The sequence below is a fragment of the Engraulis encrasicolus genome, chromosome 16, assembly GCF_034702125.1.
Source record: "Engraulis encrasicolus isolate BLACKSEA-1 chromosome 16, IST_EnEncr_1.0, whole genome shotgun sequence".
Taxonomy (NCBI): Eukaryota; Metazoa; Chordata; class Actinopteri; order Clupeiformes; family Engraulidae; genus Engraulis; species Engraulis encrasicolus.
The window spans coordinates 22,007,002-22,029,056 of record NC_085872.1 but is presented as its reverse complement, the minus strand read 5'-3'; the positions used below and the strand labels follow the sequence as shown (position 1 = coordinate 22,029,056).

General features: G+C 45.5%; 1 protein-coding gene across 1 annotated transcript in view; it reads left to right on the top strand.

The window, feature by feature from the left end:
• Nucleotides 1-5,691: 5,691 nt before the first annotated feature.
• The window catches only part of plppr3a (phospholipid phosphatase related 3a), a 16,512-nt gene continuing 148 nt past the window's right edge, over nt 5,692-22,055 (top strand). Inside the window, 10 exon segments of the mRNA XM_063220293.1 lie at nt 5,692-6,043; nt 10,440-10,543; nt 11,799-11,984; nt 13,224-13,353; nt 14,634-14,829; nt 15,379-15,436; nt 18,788-18,961; nt 20,084-20,610; nt 20,612-20,694; nt 20,697-22,055. The exon segment at nt 20,697-22,055 is cut by the window's right edge and continues 148 nt beyond it. Coding sequence (XP_063076363.1) covers nt 10,463-10,543; nt 11,799-11,984; nt 13,224-13,353; nt 14,634-14,829; nt 15,379-15,436; nt 18,788-18,961; nt 20,084-20,610; nt 20,612-20,694; nt 20,697-21,667 — 2,406 coding nt within the window. The 5' untranslated portion in view covers nt 5,692-6,043; nt 10,440-10,462 and the 3' untranslated portion in view covers nt 21,668-22,055.

Genomic DNA, 22,055 nt, shown 5'->3' with positions numbered 1-22,055 from the left:
TGCTCTACCCTGCTCTAATAAAAAAACTCCTTGTGCTTGACCTTTGTGTCTTGTTTAGTGTGCGAACCTGCTCCTACGTTTATATTCTACTTCTTTTGGGTCCACGCACCTAGTTAATTTTTGTAACATCTAGAGCGCAACAATACTCCTACCTTCTGACTATCAAAACGTTAAAAGGCCGTATCACGATACTGCCTCCTGGTATCGCGATACAGTATCATGAGTCTATGTATCACGATTTCTCGGTTCGATACAATATCGTTACAGCCCTACCGTACACTAAAAGTGACTGTGATCACAGGGAGGCCAGGCCTGTTCTAGGAAGCGACAGGGTAGAATCAAAGGGACCTAATAACGGATATGGTTACAACGGAGGGCCATCTACAGTAGAATGGAATAAATATGAAGGCCGAATGGACACAGCCCGCAGCATCTACGTACGAATTTATGGCTTAATTAAACTGGTGAGCGGTGGTGGCACAGATGAAAGCGTAGATCAGAGATCTAAAGTCAACCCAAGGAGATGGAGGGTGGAGGGTGGGTAAGAAAAGTTTGGCTGTGCAGTGTATAGGGGTTGGACAAAATAACTGAGACACCTGTCATTTTAGTGTGGGAAGTTTCATGGCTCAAATGGACCAGCCTGTTGGCCAATCTTCATTAATTGCGCATTGCACCAGTAAAGTGAAGGGTGAAGGTTCAATTAGCAGGGTAAGAGCACAGTTCTGCTCAGAATTTTGCAATGCACACAACATTAACGGTGGGCAAGTCAGGTGGCATTAACGGTGGCAAAAGGAAGCTTCCCACTGTAAAATGACGGGTGCTTCCATTATTTTGTCCAACCCCTGTAGTGCGTCTCTGCACATTTAGCATCGGCTTCAGTTCACCACACGACACGGACGTTATTCATGCTGCGTGACCTAAGCGTTGCGCTTGAAAGCAAAGTGCTGTTGTAAGTGCAAACCAAGGTGGTATCCCGTCCATCACCTGTAATATGTGTAATAGCGTGTGAGGGTGAAGGGGTCGTGCGGGCATGCTTGAAGCCTGTAGAATCTGCCCTTTATGCTTGCCCTTGGTATAAAGATGCTTTCCACTTACAAGAATGGCCCCATTGCCGCCCGCCGCCGCCTCAGTAAAGATGCCATACGCTGTTGAGTGAAATTAAATTGTTAGTGTGATGGCTCAAAACTCATTATGACTCACTCCAAGCATTTTGCTGAAAAAAATGGGCACTATATGAATGCTTTCATTACTTTGGAGAAATATGTTAGAGGGAACAGTGTTCCCAAAGAAAATCTAATTATATCATTCATTATGTAATACTGCATGAATTTTCCAGCCACATAATACAGAGTGTGATTTTTGCATGAGAGCAGGCTGAAAGGTGCGAAGAGTGGAGAGAAACAGCCAACAGGCTTGTCAATCATGTTGTGGTCTTGGATATGTGATTGGGGTACTGTTTCCACACCATTAACATTTCATTAAAAGAAAATAGCAGTTAACTATTTGCTGTATGATAGATGTGCTGGGATTTTGCCTTTCAGGTCATGTTTACACCCAAAGCTCACTAGCACTTTAACACCAAAGCTCCATTCATCTGTAACAGCTACGATTGACAGAAGTGTAACAGCTTGAGTAGTGTTTACTCTCTGGCCACTGAGGTCAGCCATGTTCACTCATGAAGATAACTCTTGCAAGTAGAGGGATAATAAGCTAACAAGATGTTTAAATGTTCAGGCCCGTTTTACCTACTTCATGGGAAGTTATTTCACAGTAGGTCTATCACAGGAATTTAACCATACTTAATGGTCATAAATGCTTCACTGTTCTTTATGTAATCTAATCTAAACTGTTCTTTATCTAATCATAGCTGTGTTTTATTTAACCCCTTAAGACACGGCATTATAAATGAGCTATACTGCAATGGCAATGACCAACTCGTAATGTATTACTAAAGGCCCTGTGCACAGTCATAGTAGTGTAGTACTATAGTAGTTAACTTTCAATGTCTATTACAGTGTGCCACAGGAGGTACGTCGTGCATTAAGGGGCTACATATAATTTGCATTGCATGGTTTGAATTGATGTCTCTTCCATCATCGTTCATGTTGGAACATAGACTACACTTGATGAAAAAAGAACCATGCAGTCAGTTTTTGGTCCACTAACCCTCAAGTGACTGAGCTGTTTAAGTGACTAATATGACCAAGCGGGGTCATTTATGACCCCAATGGGTTTATACAGGAATACCACTTCATTTTTGGGGAGTAACTTTTGGTTGTTTTGCTAAAAAGTAGTTAAACCTACATGTCCATTACTAAATAGAGAATTGGGCCATTTACATAGACAAAACCATGTCTCAAACATGTACAACCTTTTTCTGGTCATTAGCTGTGAAAATTGTCCACATTTGCTTCAAGCATCTCTGTGCAATGATATCAGCAATATATGGTGTAATAATTAAAGGTGCACTGTGTTATATTTTTAGTAGTTCATTTCCAGAATTAATGCTGCCCATTCATAAATATTACATGTTTAACAAATACTTACAACCACCATCAAATTCTAAGTATTCATTATGACTGTGAAAATTGCACTTTTCATATATGAAAAGGGCTATCTTCTCCAGGCCATTTTGAATTTCCAGAAATAGAATGTTTTAGCTGCACAACTTATTGTACTTTGGCCATACTAGTAAGTAATGGTTTATTATTTTGTAAATATTTATGAAAAGATCAAATTTGGCCAGCAGAGTTTCAATGATCAGCATGGTTGCAATACCTACTCTGGCCATCATTCTACACAGTGCACCTTCAAGAAAATGCTAATTGGATGCCCTCACAATGTGCTTGAATTTAGGTCTGCTGAACATGGCCTACCCCAAGAATATAATAACTAGATTTGGACAATTACAACAGAAATTGAAATTATAATGTTGAGCATCTCATGGATCCTCTCGGGGTCACAAATGTTTTGATTATAGTTCCCTTATAGATTGGCCAATCCTCACAATTCCTTCAGAGCATGCACAACATATGACGAACTACTAGAAGGAAAAGTTTTTCTGATGAAAATTACAGAAATGGCACACAAAAATATGTGCCCGGGGTCATACACTGACCCCACTTGGTCGCTTGCTACTCTTGTAATAACAACATATTACCACAAGGGGGCATATAGACCAGACAGAAGGGGTATCTGAATACACTTACTGTATGAACCCAGCTGCAAAGCTCAGTGTCCAGCAGAGGACCTAAATCTGTGGCAACTGCCTTGATCATTATTGTGCCGTGATAACGCTGTATGATGAGTAATGTGCACCAGTGTGAAACGATGCTCTGTATCAAACATAAAGGCAACAATTCCTACACCAGTGGTCAAATACAGAGCTCACAATGGGCGCTGACCTGACATTATATTCAAAGCTTACATGATGCCATGCTATATGAAGTCTATTAACCTAACTGTGCTATGCTTCTATACTAAGCCTTTACCCTCCTCCTCACCCCAAAATGACTGGATGATGATTCCCCGGGTGCGTTGAGCATTATCTAAAATGGGGATAAACCCTTAAACGCCATATATCTCAGTGGCGGGGAGGAGCTGCACATAAAAGTCTGGTTGCTCAGAGGAAGGCACTAAATCATTAGGTGTTGTGCGTTGGGTTGGTGCTGCAAGGAGGAGGAGAAAGTGCAGGCTTGCAATGGCGTTAGCACCTTTAGAGGCGATCGAGGGTCCTTGCCTATATATACTTGGCTGAGAAGAACACCGCGCAGTCCCACTGGAGACGGCGGGAGGAAGGGGGTTAAAAATCAATCAGAACACAATCAGCTAGTGGAGTAGGACCATAAAGAACAGAGGCGTGCAGCATTGGCGTGGCGGTGCGTTCACGGCGCGCCAAGTAATTGGGTCAGGCGTGCGAAAAGTCAAGAAGCATTTTAATCAAGTCAAGAAACAAATTGATCCTCTGGGGCATTCAATTACAACTCATCTTGGGAAGAGGGTTTAAAAAAAACAACAAAAAAACATGCAGTGGCACTTCAATAGATTTTGGTGTTAGGACAAAACAGAAACACCAGACTGCATTGGTCATCAGCACACTCAGAAGTTATTTTGTATTTGTGTGTGTGTGTGTGTGTGTGTGCGTGTGCGTGTGCGTGTGCGTGTGTGTGTGTGTGTGTGTGTGTGTGTGTGTGTGTGTGTGTGTGTGCATGTGTGTGCATGCGCGCGTGCGTGCGTGAGGAGGGGAGAGAGAGAGAGAGAGAGAGAGAGAGAGAGAGAGAGAGAGAGAGAGAGAGAGAGAGAGAAAGGCAGAGAGAAACATGGAATGTGCTTGGGATGTCCACTGCATTATAGCAGCTATATACAGCTAATTGCCCCAAGACTACATTGGGGAAAGGGCTGAATGGTTGACTGATGAGTTTATTAGCTCCGCCACAGCTGTGCCCAACCCAAGGGTATGCAAGGGGGACTGCCCAGGAGGCCTAATCCAATCTCCTGGCAACCAATGGCCAATGGTGAACCCGGCATTTCCTTTCATTCATACAGCTATAGAAAAGCAAAAGAGTGGGTAAACGGGGGCGGGAGAACACTTTCCCCATTCCATCAAGGTGTGTGTGTGTGTGTGTGTGTGTGTGTGTGTGTGTGTGTGTGTGTGTGCGCGTGCGCGTGCGCGTGCGCGCGCGCGGGTTTGTGTTTCACGGTGAATATGCTTGCATTAAATGTTGATTGATTTAAAAAAAAAAAAAATCTGTATCATTTGCAACTTAAAAGCAGTGGTTGTCACCTATTAAAATATATTAACTGTACGATTGGAACGGCTATTACGCATATAATAACCATGTGGAAATCTAAAAACACTCCATGTGGATGGTATGCCGCGGATTCTGTCTCTATAGCCTATTTTAAGGCACAAACCGGCTCCACCTTCAGATACCATGGGTTTGAAAAATCAGTCCACGCGGTGCCATCCATGCGCACGCCTCCATTGCTGTTATGACATTTTCCTCACTGGAGGCGTTCCGCGACATGGGCTGACCGCCCATCCTGTTGGGTTGGGGGGGTACTCGCCTAGACACAAAGCGGCGCATGGCTAAAATGAAGCCCCACCCTTCTCAGATAAACAAAGATGGGGGCTAATGCATCCATGTGCTGCCTGCTGTTGATCATGCGTTCATATTTAGGATATTCGTAAATGCAATGGGATGTTATTTAAATGAAACCCAAATGAATACAAAATACAAAATGGGTGTAAAGCATGGGTTCCCTCGTGATTTCAAATATTTCTTATTGAGGTCAGGTTGTCTATGATGCGTGGGTGGGTTCGTTTTTAATAGAGTGAACATTATGAATGGGTGTGATGGCGAGGAGATGGTTAAAGAGAGTGGCTCTCCGAATGTCTGCCGTTGTGCGCGCGTGTGTGTGCGAGTGTGTGTGTATGTGTGTGTGTGTGAGAGAGAGAGAGAGAGAGAGAGAGAGAGAGAGAGAGAGAGAGAGAGAGAGAGAGAGAGAGAGGGCAGACCGCCTCCTCGCTCATTTACACACTGTCCCCTCCCGCAAATCCCCCACCCCCCTCCCCAAGCCTTTGTGTTCACAGTGATCTTTCTTGGTGGCTGCATTCCCTGAAAATACATTGAATTACAGTTTCTATCATCTGAAGTGTGGATTTTTTACTCATCGCGTGAAAGTGCATATATTTTCATTCATCTCGGTAGTCTCGGGGGCAGGTGAGGTTGTGGACAACGGTGAATCCTTCAGTGTTTCGTAGCTACACGCTGAATGCTGACGGATCTACGCTACAACGCTTACGGCGTGAGGAACTGTCTCGGATCTCCCCTGTTTTCTTTTACAGAAAGCAACTCTGCAAGTTGATGAGACTAGTGAACACATAAAGATATTTTAGTTCACTTGTCGAGGAATTCTTAAGACCAGAGGTGTTTGAGATGGATTAGATCTTCCAGAGCAAAGCTGGAGCACCACAGGAGATCGAAAAAACGGAGACGGGGTCGAAAGGACTCGTTGAGTTCACACAGCCAACGAGAAAAAGGTGAGACATGCGTTATTGTCTGTTTGGATTATTGGGGCCGCCGACTGGAGCGAATGTATGGTGTCTCCCAGACATATTCGGGGGAGGTTTCTCAGACCACGCTGCCACGGTCGTGATAGGCTACTTTTGTCACTATGGCAGAAATGTGTCGTACTCCTTACAGTTGTTTTGTGTCACACTGGTGACTTCAAGCGCTGATATGAGTCACATTCATTTGCGGAATCTGTCTGATAATGGGTCAGCAGAATGAGAACAACCACCCTCGTAGTCATTTGGAATAGTAGAGTTTCAGAGAGGAGCAGTGACTGGTAGGTAAATTTGTTTTTTAATATGTCTAGAAGAGAACTTCATACTTTCATTGTAATGGTAATAGTTTTACACACACATGTAGTGTCCCTCTGGTAATTGTATAGTCCTACATATGTTTTTGTATGTTATTTTGACTGTACAGCCGTTTGTGTTCTTGGGTTGAACCTGCACTGGGTTCAGTACTGAGTAGTGGACAGCGCTAACACTCCTTATGGCCCAGAGGTCAGCAGTTTCCCTTCACATTTCCATATGAATAGAGAGGCTGCGACTGTTAGGAAATCTCTGTGTGTTCATGGATGTACAATAAGATGACATTTTGTAAACTGAGCCTTATTGATCACTTTGGTCAGTTTATCAATCAGTGCAACATTCCTTGGAGTTCTATGCTTTTCCGGTGTTTTGACGACTACAACTGAGCTGTCAAATTGGTATGGGATTTCTTAATTATACTGTTATTAAGAAAGGTTGAAAGTTTGGAGGAGTAGAAGAAAGACTGAGCATCACTTATGCAAACGGTTTAATAATCTAGCATGTGTCTGCCTGTAGGCCTACATCCTCCTGAATGTGCCTATGGGCTGAGGTGACTGGTGACTCCAACTGTAGACATCTCAGTCATGTGATCTTGTTTGACTGACTGTTTGCAAGGCATTCCTTTAGAAGCCCGTTGCCTGCGCGCCAGAGAAGTGGCTGACAAAAATCCACCACGTTCTCGTAATCCCCTCACATGGATGTGTGTTTTCTCTCCACAAGGTCTGATCACCATCTTGGCAGAGTGTTCCTTTCAAAGACTTCTTTTTTTTGTTTGTTTTTGTGACTGCCAAGATTTTTCTCCCTCCCCCTCCGTGAACCCTGTCTAGCAGAGAACAGACCTGAGTCTGTTTAACTGCTCGGCTCCCAATGCCCTCTCCACTCACCAGAGACAAGAGCATCTAAACAAGATGAACAGCCCCACTCCCCCGCACTGAAGGAGCCCTCTTTGTGTGGCCCCGAGTGCATGGAGACAGATATGGATATGGGTTCCTTGGTTGGCCCAAATTCAATTTGCCCTCAGATATGTTGGCCTGCATTCAGCATCCATAAATTAAGAGTTTGTCAAGTGTATATGTAATTACAAACTGTGGTGTGTCTGTGTGTGCGTGTGTGTTTACTAGAATGCAATGCATTCTGGGGATGACTGGAAGGAGAAAATGCAAAATATTGGCAGCAGTCCCTAAAAAAAACCCTAAAATAAAACAAAGACCCATTAATCCTAAAAGAGGAGTGGGTCCTTGACAACCAACGCTCACAGTCTCATGTACATCATAAAAGCATTCCTCCGCTTCCACTCAGACCAAAGCGCAGGCCTTCTGCTCCGACTGTTAAAAGTGGTTTTGCCATCACAGAGACAGCCGTCCCCCTCATTGTTGTGCCGGTGCCAGTGTCTTCCCGCACATTCCAAGAGGCTTGCTGTCCCTCTCTCTCTCTCTCTCTCTATCTCTCTCTCTCTCTTTCTCCCTCTGGGCCTCTCAGTCCTGGGGTGCGTTTCCGCAATGTTAGCTTTGAACTACAGATGTACTTTGTAGTTATCTACTTACTTCAAGGCGAAATCCGTGCATTTCTCGAAACCTTACTATTCCCACAGTAAGCCAAAAGTAGTGCGGCTACTTTCCTGAGTCCACACCGCTACTTACTTTCTTGGCATTGCAGTGCGTGACCAAAGAAGCAACAAGAGATAAGCATGATTGCTGAGTCATGAATCAGCTGTTTCCTCCTAAATTCAGTGCGTGAAGTAGAAAGCAATAGTGTACAACCACCACCAGCACATTTGATTGGATGTCACAACACCGTGACTCAGCTGTTTCCTCCACAACACACCTTGTAATTTCTTTGAGAAAAAACACGGCCGTGGCATTACAATCTGACACCGTCCGCACCAATAATGCAGTATTATCTGCATGCCGATTGGATTTCGTTTCATCCCGAGGTGTAATTTGTAAAATATTTGAACAATAAAGTTGTGGTTACTCCCAGAAAATCGTCTGTTGAAGTGTCATATGCCTAAGAAATTTTAGTGCGGATTTCATTCCATAGCCTAGTGGTATTCACGCTTGCATCCCAATGGGAAAACAGAAGCCACACCGGTTCGAATCCACATGGTTGCAGTGCCACAATTTTGGAAATATCTGGCAGAAATAGATAATTTATGTTGTGCATTACCAACACACACGTGCAGCCAAGGGAAAATGTGTTACACTGTAGGGTCCAAAACATGATTTCACGAGTTGTTGTCAACATGCTGCACACTGGTTTCGAACCCGCGTAGCTCGCGTCTTCCCATTGATAGGCAAGCGTAAATACCCCTAGGCTATGAAATGAAATTTGCGCCAAAAATATTTAAGTACTTGACACGTAAGCCAGCGCATTTCCGGGAGTAAGATACTTTCTTATCTAAATATTTCACAAATTACACATCGAAATGAGACGCAATTCAATCGGTATACAGCTAAAAGTATATTATTAGTGTGGGATTCATCAGATTCCAAGAATATGACGTTTTTTTTTTCACGAACAAATGACATGACGTGAATTTGTGTTCTGAACACTCTCGCAGCTGTATCACTTTGTGTGCATGTCGATTGATTTTCATCGCTTTTGCACCACAGGATTAAAAGATATTGACACATTTGTGGTCAAATATGTACTACAAGTTTAGCTAATGGGTGGAGTCACACTCTGAAGTAGACTAGCGCTGTGTGTTACTTGGGGTGGCTGAGGTGATGTCTGGACTCAATGGATCTACTCCAGCTGTACTTCAACTTCACTGTCCAGATACGGATAGGAGGCACCTCACTTTCAAAGTCACCACTACTTCAGAGTGCACATTACTCCAAGCAGTAGTTACTTTGTGTGCTAACGTTCGAGACACAAGAGTTAGCAACTTTTATAGTATTTACTATGCAACATTGCTAACAGACTAGCTACTTCGCACTTTGAGAATCGCACCCCTGGCTATCCGCTATTTCACGGATGAAGCCTTCCGAAATTGGCCACAGCTTTTCTGACTGGCTTTTCATCAGTGCCAGCTCAGACACTAATTGATTTCCATCTCCATCGAAAATTGAAATGGGAAGATAGCAACGTGGTGGTTTATGCTTATTCACAGATAGTTTCTGGGGGAACATGCTAACTAAGATTGGAGATTTCCTGCTGATTTCATTTTCAGATTGAACCTACCAGCCCAGTAGTCTTTATGGTTGAAGGAATTACTATTAGATATTGGTGGGATATTCAGAGAAGACTTTCAAATACAAAAAGTTTTTGTATCACTTTACTTGACACCAGCATCATAGGTATGACATGACAATGTCATTACAGTGTCATAGCACAGTGTTGGACGTGTCGTAAACATGATGCCAACGTCATGAACATTTCATGACCGTTGCCATTTGTGACGTTCCGTTATGTTAAAGACCAAGGAATGTCAACTTTTCATAAAACGTTAATGACATTGGCATCCTATTCATGACTCCTCCCTGAATGTGTCATGAGACTGTTTTTACACTTTTATGACACTGTAATGTCATGCATATAACACCAGCATCAAGTAAAGTTACCAAGATTTTTTCCTTGTCCTTTCATAAGGAAGAAGTAACCAAGAACACAGTTTTTTGTGGACATTTTTAATTGCACCACAATTTTGCACCCATTTGAGTCTCGTATAAATTGTTAGGCCCAGTTACGACTTAGGTATAGTGGTGGTCATAGGACTTAGTCATAGTGGCAGGCATCTGTTTGGTATATAATGACATCTTAACCATTATTTACATTAAGAACCATGAAAAATAAATAGATAACCACAAAACCATTCCAACCAGTCACAAGGGCCAAGCATCCGAACGCAGGCCTGTGATTTCATTCTGCAGCCCCTTTTAAGGATATTTAAAGTACAACATCAGCAATAGACAGAGGTTGATATTCAAACACAGGCAAGTGCATTGTTAGCACTGCAGATGATGTTTGTAAAGTTTCTGATTTTTTTTTTTCAATTTTAAGATTTGTTAGTTTTTCAGGAAGCCCACTTACCACTGTTTTTAAACCGTGATTGCAGGTTTGTCTCGCCCCGCCTCCAGAATGATGTCACCAAAAGACAAACCTAAGAAGAAGCCGCCCAAAGACAGCATGACACTGCTGCCTTGCTTCTACTTTGTGGAGGTAAGTACCTGCAGACAGCTGTGGCAATCAACCGTGAAGGGGAAAGTGGACAGCAGTGGAAAGAGTAGAAGTCTGCAAACACTGTAGCTCCCAAGGGTTGAAAGTTTGTATGACCTGAATACATTTTCGAAGCGGACCTACAGTGTGCGGACATTTACTCTTTCCACTATCAGATGCGCCTGGCCTCAGAGAGGTGGGATGTGCAAACTCTTACTCTTATGAAGAACGTGGACAGCACAAACCATCATAAAATGCAACCAGAAACAGTAAGAACTAAGAACGTCTTTGGAGCAACCTGTCATCAGTCATCAGTCCTTCTTCACTGCATCTAAGCAGCTGTATTATCCGTAAAGGTTACCTTTAATCGGTATCTTCTATCTGTACTTACACCATGTGCCGCTCCTGAGGGCCTATATTTAGAAGTCCTCTTGAAAGTATTCATCTCCAGCATCGCTCACACCATATGCTCTGTTTGGCAGCCGAATTAATCAGCACAACATCTTCTTGATGTTGGAGCTCATTGAAAGTCCTGATTTAATGTCGTTGGATGGAGCTTTGAAGTGCTCCTCTGAAGTCCTTGTAAGGTTAAATGCTATCGTCATGCCGTGCCTGTTGACAGTGAGCATGTGATGTGACGGAAACAGTTCAACTTCGGCTACTGTGTCTGCATGGTTTCTTTTTTGCGAAATGACTCGAACACTGTTGACAGAAAAAAAGTCTCATTATGGCTTGTTAGAGCAGCCATTAAAGTGACAGCATGGTGTGAATCTGATGCGCGTTGTAAGAGCATAATTATTGCATGTTGTCGCAGCTGCTGTCTGTTCTAAGAGACGTAGCACAGTGTGAAATATACTGTAAGATGACTCATGTGAAAGCTGAAACTTATTCTATGCAGAAGAGCCTTGGTAGCTGAGAATATCAACAAATACATCCACACATTATGTCATCACAGGGATATCCAGATCCTGTTTTGTGAATCCATCCATTTATCTTCTTACCAAAGGTCCTTAAGATATTGGATCGTTTTAATGCATGTGTGTTTTCCATTCCTCTCCAGTGTTTGTGTATCAGTTCTTTGTAACCTTGATGCGGTGGGTTAGTTTGTTTCACGTGTCCTGTGCTGTCCTGTCCGGCCCCAACATTGGTCTCTAATTAGGTTATCCCATTTCCTCACGCACAATGTCCTTGTCTGTGCCTCTATTCCCTCTTACTCCATCCCTCCGTCCCTCTATCTCCCTCCCTCCCTGTCCCCCAGCTGCCCATCGTGGCGTCCTCCATGATCTCGCTGTACTTCCTGGAGCTGACGGACGTCCTCCAGCCTGCCAAGGTGGGCTTCCGCTGCCACGACCGTTCGCTCAGCATGCCGTACATCGAGACAGGTGACGAGCTCATCCCTCTGCTCATGCTGCTCAGCCTGGCCTTCGCCGGACCAGCTGCCTCCGTGAGTACCGTAGCAGCCTAGACCTAGCGGACTCACTCACATCTGTCGCGTCTGCCCAGACTGGTGCAGTGTGCTTCTTCTGCACAGGGACATTTACAGGGGGACCAGCTGCCTCCGTGAGTACTAGGGCTGTAACGATACACTCCACTCACGGTTCGGTTCGTATCACGATTTTAACCTACATTTCGATACACCCCACGATTTCACATTTGCCAACATTATAAAATAAAATTATGAATAAAAAATATGAACGTTTATAGGTAGAATATAGGTAGAAAATAGAGACTTCATATCATGTGGTTGTTTTCTGGACTGTTGGGTAACAAAACTTTTGAAGGGCATATCCCGATACTGCCTCCTTGTATCGCGATACAGTATCGTGACTCTGTGTATCATGATTTCTCGGTTCGATACAATATCATTACAGCCCTAGTGAGTACCGTAGCAGCCTAGACCTAGCGGCCTCACTCACATCTGTTGCGTCTGCCCAGACTGGTGCAGTGTGCTTCTGCACAGGGACATTTACAGGGGGACAAAAAAGAAAAATGCAGGGACATTTGTGCATACTGAGGACTAGACCACCTCTCATCTTTCTTTTACGACTGCCCAGACAGGGACATATTCGTCTGCATACAAAACTTTCACTTTCAGACTCGCACACGTCTCACGTCTGCCATTATCTACACAGACTGGTGCAGTCTGGCATACGTACAGGGGACATTTAGAAAAAAAAGACAAATACAGGGATATTTGTGCATACACAAATGGTGTCACTTTTTAGACTTCAAGGGAAGAATAGTCTATGATGCCCATAGCACTACAGCCAGGATGTGATATGACTAGATATAACAGAATACGTATAACCCTTAGCCTATCCCTGATCATGTATTGAATATTGGTGAAATAAGCATGGGAAATTGGTGGATTTTTGATTTTCATTGTTCAAATTGATTTTCATTGTTGAACACAACACTACTCTCTGGAAACCTGAAACCGTACACAAGAAAAGATCAATGATCGGAAGCTAACGTTTTAAAAGGCATCCATGTCAAAGATGTAAAAATGTAAAAGGCATCCATGTTGTGTATCATGTGTAATGTATTCAGTTGGTTGTTGACTCATCTGTCTTCTGCAGGGAGTCTTACTGGCATGTTCCAGACTGATCCCTTTTTCCCTCTACTCTAATGAGGGCGATTGCGGTATCTTTTTTTTCATTTCCTACTGTGTTTGTTTGTCCAGATTATGATCGGTGAGGTTCTGATGTACTGCATGCAGTCTCACACAAAGAAGGGTCGGACATGCGAGGGCAGCATCAACGCTGGGGGCTGCAACTTTAACTCCTTCTTGCGCAGGACCGTGCGCTTTGTCGGTATGTACCAGAGTCTTAATTTGAAGCAAGCAAGGGCAACTCACACACCTAAATGCTGATGCAATATTATACTTTCATTACATTTTAGAAAACAAAAAAGTGCCAACCAAGTGAAGTGCAAACTTTTCGGTCACAGTCAGACCTTCATCAGCGCAGTGGGTATCACTTTTTTTGTTTTATAAAATGCAATAAAAGCATACTGTTGCATCGGCATTAAGGTGTGCGAGTTCCCCTTCCTTGCTTCTAGTTCATCTATTGGAACCTACACTCCCACCACCAGGCACCAAGTCCAAAAGTGTGATACATCCACTGGAAATAACATTTAGAGTCTCAATTAGGAAAGTTTTTAATGACCCAGCAGCATCACACAGCCCACCCCACTCATATGCTTTATGTGCTGAGGATTATAGCAAGGGGAGTGCTGCAGCTCACTCACCAGTCAGCACATTGCTATTGAAAACATTATTACTCGGGCAGTTCAGATGATTAACCCCTTAAGACGCGGCTTTATGAATTTTTTGTTACCAGTATGGTAATGACCAAGTCGAGGTGCATTACTAAAGGGCCTGTGCTGTGTCATAGTATTGTAGTGCTATGGTAGTTACATTTAAATGACTATTACAGCGTGCCACTGGAGGTACGGCGCGCATTAAGGGGGTACACCACATGGAATCAGGGTAGCCGACAAGAGGAGGGGGGGCAAAGGGGTAAGCTGTCCCGGGCCCAGGTAGAGAAGGGGCCCAGAATTGGGCTTTCAGATGACTTTGCCCTGGGCCCTGGGAAGCCGTCAGGCACCCTGCGTGTAATCATACTGTGAGGAGCACTATTGGGTATGCATGTGAAGTTGCTGGATATACATGTGCAGTTTACACATACATCACTCCTGTATTCAATAGTTTTATTTATTTATTTATTTTTATTTCTCCTTTATTTTACTAGGGTAGTCACATTGAGGCAAATGCCTATTTTCCAAGTGAGCTCTAGCCAAGTAAGCAGTACATAGGACACACATACATTAAGGCACATAAAGACAAAACAGACATCTCACAAAAGACAGCATATCCACAAAAAGCGAAAGGCATAAAAGATCAGGACATAAAAACTTGCCGCATATAACCATGTAGACATAAAAGTATGTTATGTTGGTAGTAGGAAACATCCACTATGTCTTGTGTTGACTTTAGTGCTTTCACTGAAAGTTCCTCGTGTGTTCATTCAGTGAAAGACAAGTACTCGTGCAAGCTGTTTGTCTGAGGTGTTTTGATCTCTCTTTCTTGCAGGTGTGCATGTGTTTGGGCTCTGTGCCACAGCCGTTGTGACAGATGTCATTCAGATCGCTACCGGCTACCACACACCCTTCTTCCTGACCGTGTGCAAGCCCAATTACACCTCACCAGGAATCGCTTGTGACAAGAATCCCTACATCACCCAAGACATCTGCTCAGGAAGAGACCAGTACGCCATCTTATCTGCAAGGTAAACTCTCTCTCTCTCTCTCTCTCTCTCTCTCTCTCTCTCTCTCTCTCTCTCTCTCTCTCTCTCTCTCTCTCTGTACCTTGACAGAAACAAGCAAACACACAAAAGTGCACACATGCAGTAGTTGTTCAGGAAAAGGTGTGTGTGTGTGTGTGTGTGTGTGTGTGTGTGTGTGTGTGTGTGTGTGTGTGTGTGTGTGTGTGTGTGTGTGTGTGTGTGTGTGTGTGTGTGTGTGTGTGTGTGTGTAGGGGGTTGCAGGAGGTTGCATCAGAGTGCTTGGTGGGCGCGGAACATCAGATTTGATCAAAGTGCCACTTACACTGGAGGATTATCACGGGATGTCTGTCAGACCACCGTGTCCCCGCATATCTATCAGCTGTCACATTACGTGTGGCACCAGCCAGCCGCGATGCAAATGGTTTCTGTCTGGCACATTCCGCTCGTGAGCCTGGAACCCATCATGCATTCCACCTACTCCTGTTCTGTCTCCACGGTGATGGGTATTGTTTGTCAGCTGCTGACACGGTTTGTTTTTGCTCTCTGTTGCAGGAAGACGTTTCCATCTCAACATGCCACCCTCTCCGGCTTTGCAGCTGTCTACATATCGGTGAGCACCCCCTCCTCTCGCCTCACTTGCCTTGTCGCATTCACTGCACGTCTCAACACCATGGCCAGTGCCACGAATGCCTCTTTTCCACTGCCGGTTTTCTGGTAGGCCTACAGCTCGACACAGCGCGACTCAGCCGCCACTTTTTGCTCTTCGTTTGAACTGTGTCGTGCCCTATTGAAAAGCAAAAAGTGGCGGGCGAGTCGCGCTGTGTCGAGACCAGACCAGAAAAATGGCAGCAGAAAAGATGCGTACGGGCCTCCGCACACCAGTCTCCGACAAAGCGCTGCTAGGCAAAAAAAGTTTGATTCCATTGTTTTCAATAGAACCCTGCACACTGGCAGCCTGGGCGAAAAGCCGACTGTTGACTCCGTCAATCAGTCTGGCAAAAGCCATGAGGAATCCGTGTCCGTGGACGGTGGGAGATGGTCTGATCTTACTCTATCATTTAAATTAATTGGAGTTCCAAACTCAAATTAAAACCCATATTGTGCTTTATTAGCATGCCTGTTACGTTATAGCGTCGCAAAAGCATACAAATAACAAAACGAAGTGTGAACACAGTTACCTTAACCAATCAGTAACGGAGCTCGCGGGTGAGTTCTACGTCACCACTCTCAACTGTTTGATGATTGGATAAACACTGAGAGAACCGAGCTCGAGGCTTTTGCCAGACGATGTGCGGAGCCAAAATCTTTGGGTGGAGTACATGGACGGCGTCGCCAGGCTAGCACACTGGCGCCAATGTCAGCGAACATCGACTGACGATTAGAGACGAGTTCTATTTTGTCGGAGCCACCCATTGACTATCCATTTTCTCTGCTATGCTGAAACTGTGTGCCGGGATCGGAATTGTGTCGGAAGCGAAAGTGCTCCGCAGTGCTGTTGGAGACGATGTGCGGAGGCCCTAAGCCACTACTACCCCCCACCCACCCCAACCCCCACCCTTTGGACCAGTCTAATGAACTTTTTCTTGAATGTCTCTGCTTTGTACATTTCAATGAACTGCTAAAAGTTGCCCTGTGGATAAGTGGTGTGACAAAATCCTCCCTGATAATGACCCTTTTTAATGTGCACTGATGTCTGCTGTGTTGCTGCTTGTTATCTGGCCCCCCTTGACCCTTGCTGTCGCCACCATGGCAAACAACATCCTGAGCTTTTTGACTGGTCTGAATCTGCTGTGCTGTCTGAAGCCTGTGTGTGGTGGCATAGCGCTGCCTGGCTGCTCATTAGTCCCTTTGCGTTAGCTGTGCCTCGCTGACCTCAGTGTGGGATCCTGTCTGTTAATGAAGTCGCCGAGCCCTTATTGTTGCTGCTGGAGACACGAGCTGAGGAAGGGTGGGATGGGGTAGGTGGGTGGGTGTGTGTGTTGGGGGAGGGGGGGGGGTTATGGTCAGGAGACAGCTGTTGTTTGTCTTTAGTCGCTTATTTACAGAGCGCCTCAAGGTCAGTAGTTTTTTTGGGGGGGTAAAGATAGTGGACGCTTTTGGAAGTAGTATTTGTGAAGTATCATAGTATATCCAGTCAAGTCAAGTCGGCTTTATTGCCAATTTCTTTACATGCACTGGTCATAAAAAGAATTTGAAATTTCGTTTCTTACTTTCCCATGCAGACATTGACATAGACTTTAGGTGTGGACATAGACAATTAGACATAGACAATTAGACATAGACAGTAAGCATACATTATATAAAAAAGGCATTCATGCTGCACCTGATAAATGTGTACATGCATTTGCTGGTGGTTGATGAGTAAGAACATCTCATCTCACTTTAAGTGCCTGAAATATCACGCAGTTATGATGCTCTCTTTTCCCCATTTGTATCCACAGCTTCATGACTGAAAAGCCTGTCTTTAGCCCCATAATGCACGCTGTACCTTCTGTGGCACACTGTAATAGTCATTGAAAAGTTAACTACCATACTGTAGTACTACACTACTATGGCATAACACGGGGCCTTTAGTAATGCAGTACGACTTGCTCACTGCCATTCTGGTAACCGCAAATTTATAACGGCGTGTCTGAACGGTTTACACAGTAATAAGCAGAGATGGGACCAAGTCACTAATTTGCAAGTCGCAAGTAAGTCTCAAGTCCTTCCAATCAAGTCCGAGTCAAGTCACAAGTTACGACACATTTGACCAAGTCGAGTCCAAGTCCAAGTCGTGCCAAAGCCAAGTCAAGTCCAAGTCCAAGTCTTATTTTTTCCAAGTCCTTAACAAGTCACCTTGTATTCTATGTGCAATATTAACAATTACTTTTGGTCATACATTTATTACCTCTCCACACTGCTTTGCATGTCCCCCTTCGCCAGTCATGTCCCTTACGAAAATCGACCATGGTATACCATGATTTCAGTTTTTTTGAGCATGGTTCGGCATTGGTTTTTGGTTTTACTAGGTTTAACTATAAATTGAACCATGGTTTTACTCTGAAAACTAACCATGGTTTTACCACGGTTTATAATTAGTCATTAAATTACTTTTATCTTTTATCCTCTCGCACTGCTCACGAAGACGTTAAGGAAACGTGCCGTCTGTGTGTGCATGTACCGTTACACCACGGCTGCAGACAAGCGTTCATGTTTTTTTTGGGTGACCATGCAACCCACAATTGATCATATTTTTTTTAGCATGGTTTGTGACTATGGTTAAAGGTTCATCGTTTATTTTTTCTTTCTTTCATGCATTTTTTTCACACACAAAAGCAAAAAAAAAATTCATTGACTTGGAGCACTATTGCAAGTCATTGCAAACTAAAACTGTCAAGTCGAGTCAAGTCTCAAGTCGATAGCGTGCAAGTCGAGTCAAGTCACAAGTCATTCCTAATATTGGCAAGTCAAGTCTCAAGTCGAGTCATTTGTGATTCAAGTCACAAGTCAGTCCAAGTCACAAGTCACAAGTCCACATCTCTGGTAATAAGGTCTGGATAACATCTCACAATGAAATTGTTAAAGGGACACTGTGCAGGAAATGGTCAAAAAAGGTACTGCAACTATGCTGCTCATTGAAACTGGGCTGCCTATTGCCAAATTTGATCATTACATGAAAAGTTACTAAGTAATAAACAAATATTTCTAGTATGGTCCATGTAGAGTCATTTTTGCAGCTAAAAATGGCTATTTTTGGAAATTCAAAATGGCGGACCATGGAGAAGATCCCCCTTTTCATGTATGAAAAGTGCAATTTTTCCAGTCATAATGAATACTTAGAATTTGATGCTGGTGGTAAGTATTCATGAAAAAGGTAACATTAGTGAATGGGCAGCATGAATTCTGGAAATAAACAACTAAAAATATCACACAGTGACCCTTTAAGTAATAATCAGTGGTGTGGTCTTTTTTTCCCCAGATGTACTTCAACTCCAGCATCTCCGACAGCACCAAGCTGCTGAAGCCCATGCTGGTGTTTGCCTTCGCCATCGCCGGAGCCCTGGCCAGCCTGACCCAGATCACACAGTACCGCAGCCATCCCATTGACGTGTACGTCGGCTTCGTCATTGGAGCTGGCATTGCTGTCTATCTGGTGAGAAACACACAATGCTGCATATTGCCAATACGTTGGTTGTGTGCCAGTTTAGCCCCTTAATGCACGCCATACCTCTTGTGGCACGCCGTAATTGACATTGAAAGTTAACTACTATAGTACTACACTAATATGACAGTGCACGGGGCCTTTAGTAATGCAGTACGACTTGGTCATTGCCATTCTGGTAACAGCTAATTTATCATGCTGTGTCTTAAGGGGTTAAGCTTTAGTTTGCTCATTTTATGTTTCGGTTTTCTGTCAGTTCATTAAGGCTTTCTATGCCAGCGAGAGAGTGTGAGAGAAGCAGGCCATGGTTTATTTGCTCTGTTTCATATAGTTTTCTTTTGATAATTTAATCTGTCTGCTATATATAGTTTTATCCTATCAAAAAAGCAGAAGTGAAATAGTGAAAGTGAGAGTGAGAGAGACAGAGAGAGGAAGGAAGAGGGGGGGATACAGACAGAGATAGAGAGAGGGTGTTTGTGTATGTGTGTGTGTGGGGGGGTGTGTATGTGTGTGTGTGTGAGAGAGAGAGAAAAGACAGAGAGAGAGAGAGAGAGAGAGAGAGAGAGAGAGAGAGAGAGAGAGAGGGGGACATGGAGAGACAGAAAGAGAGAAAAGAAGAAATCCTTACGGATTCCTTTTTTCAAGACTTTCACAGTTCCATTTCTTTGCAGCTGTCACTTCCATTTATTGCACTCTGTTCTCTCAGGCATTGCCCTCTTCCATCATGTCTCTCTGACAAAGATGAGGACTCACTCCTGCAGTTTATTGCCGGAGAGTAAATCATATGGTCTTTAAACCTTTCGAGTAATTCTTGTATGCTTTTTTCCTCCAACACTAAGAAAGCAGTAATATTGAATCAGAACATTCTGTAATTTGAATCTTATCGCATAGATTTTTATCCGCGAATGAGGTTAATTCATGTTTATAATTAATTCTCCTAATTATGGAAGCACAGAATTACATTTTTGATCTCTGTGTAGGTCATAAAGTTCTCAAAAGTCAAATTACTATGCTGCAATAAAAAACATTAAATGTTTCATTAAAAATCACTTCTTTATGCAGCAGAGAGCCTCATGATGACTAACTCTCAGGTCCTCCTCTCATCTGTTCCAGGCGCTCTACGCTGTGTCCAACTTCAAGTCCAACGAAGACGACCTTCCCCCGAGAGCCCTCAAACACCCGCAGCAGGCCCAGAAAGACGCCCTGCGCGCCCTCACCCAGCGGGGCCACGACTCCGTCTACCAGAAGGCCCACGCCTCCTCCGAGAGCAACGACGAGCTGGCCGGCCCGCCGCACGTGGCCGGGCTGAACCGCAAGGTGCGCCGGGAGAAGGCCTCCATGGGCAGCCTGAAGAGGGCCAGCGCCGACGTGGAGCTCCTGGCGCCCCGCAGCCCTATGGGAAAGGAGACCATGGTGACGTTCAGCAACACGCTGCCGCGCGCCTTCACCAACACGGCCGAGGAGCTGCTGAGCAACGGCGGCGGTGGTAACGGCAGCTGTGGCGGCGGCGGAACCGCCCAGCGTCACATGACCTTCCACGTGCCCATGGACCCGCAGCGCTCCAGGCAGCTGGTGTCGGAGTGGCGGCAGAAGTCGGTGGAGATGAAGAGCCTGAGCCCCAGGGAAGAGGAGCAGGACGGGGCGGCAGGAGGCGGAGAGGAGGCTGAGACCAACGCAGGAGGAGGAGCAGCGCCAGGAGCACCAGGAGGAGCAGGAGGAGCAGGAGGTAAAGAGGACCTAGGGGTGCCCCAACACTCGACGCTCTACCCGACTGTGCAGGCGGCAAACCGGGGTGGCGGTGCCCCCCAGCCGGGGCCTGGTGGGGCGCGCGTGGTGCTGCCTCCCAAGGTGCCCGGAGCCCCTCCGCTGGTGCACATCCCCGAGGAGGCCACGCGGCCCCCGCCCGTCTCGCCCAAGAGTGCCACCACCCGCGCCAAGTGGCTGTCCATGACCGAGAAGGGAGCCGTGCCAGCAGCCACACCGGAGCCTCCGCGTCTGCCCACCCAGCCACGCGTGGCCCAGGTGATGGCCCTGACCAAGCAGCACGGCACCCTTGGCAGCGTCTCCAAGTCCTCGGATGCTGGAATAGGAGGAGGAGTAGGAGGAGGAGGTGGAGGAGGTGGTGGTGGGGGTTCATCCTGTGCCACCTCCTCCACGGGATCCGAGTCTCCCTACTACCGCATCCCCTCTGACCGGGACAGCGGCAGCATGGTGACCATCGACGCCCACGCCCCGCACCACCCCGTGGTCCGCCTGTCCTCGGGCAACGGCAACCCCTGGGACTGGATGAGCACGGCCAACGGCAGCAGCGGAGGAGGAGGAGGGGGCGTAGGGGGCGTAGGCGGCGCCACCGAGACGCACGAGCTGAGCATCATCGACGGCACAAAGTCCCTCCACCGCCAAGACAGCATCAGCATACGCGACTACCGGCCCATCAAGGCCGACTCGGTGGGCTCCTCGGCCAGCGATTCCAGCCGGGAGCTGCCGCTGCCCCCTCCGCCGCACCCGGACCTGGTGCTGGACAGCAGCCACTCCCACTCCCGCACGCACAGCCTGAGCCGCCTCTCGCCGCTCCACCGCAAGCCCTCCATCTCCACCAGGGACTGGGACCCTCAGCTGCAGCCCCCTCAGATGGAGCCCGACCACTTCTTTAGGAACTTCCAGACCGACAGTCTGACGCGCCGGTATAAAGACTGATCGATCCATCCATCGTTTACTGGGTGGCGACCACTTCTTTAAGAACTTCCAGACCGACAGTCTGACGCGGCGGTATAAAGACTGATCGATCGATCGATCGATCGTTTACCGGGCGGCGCTACGGACACACGCTGGCCACAGGGATTACTTTTGTTATGTAGGACTTGTTGTTAGTTTTTAGCCGGTTAATGATGACGACGATGATATTTTTTTTCAAAACCTCAGGAGAGAGAAGCTCAGACCAACTTGGCTGTCTCCTGAACTGAGCATCTGGACGGATTTCTCTGCAAGCACAACAGGCATTAATGTGAGCCACTAAGTAATCGGTGCTGTCTGTATGCAATCTGTGTAAACATTTGATTGAGAAAAACACTGGAATCCCAAAAAG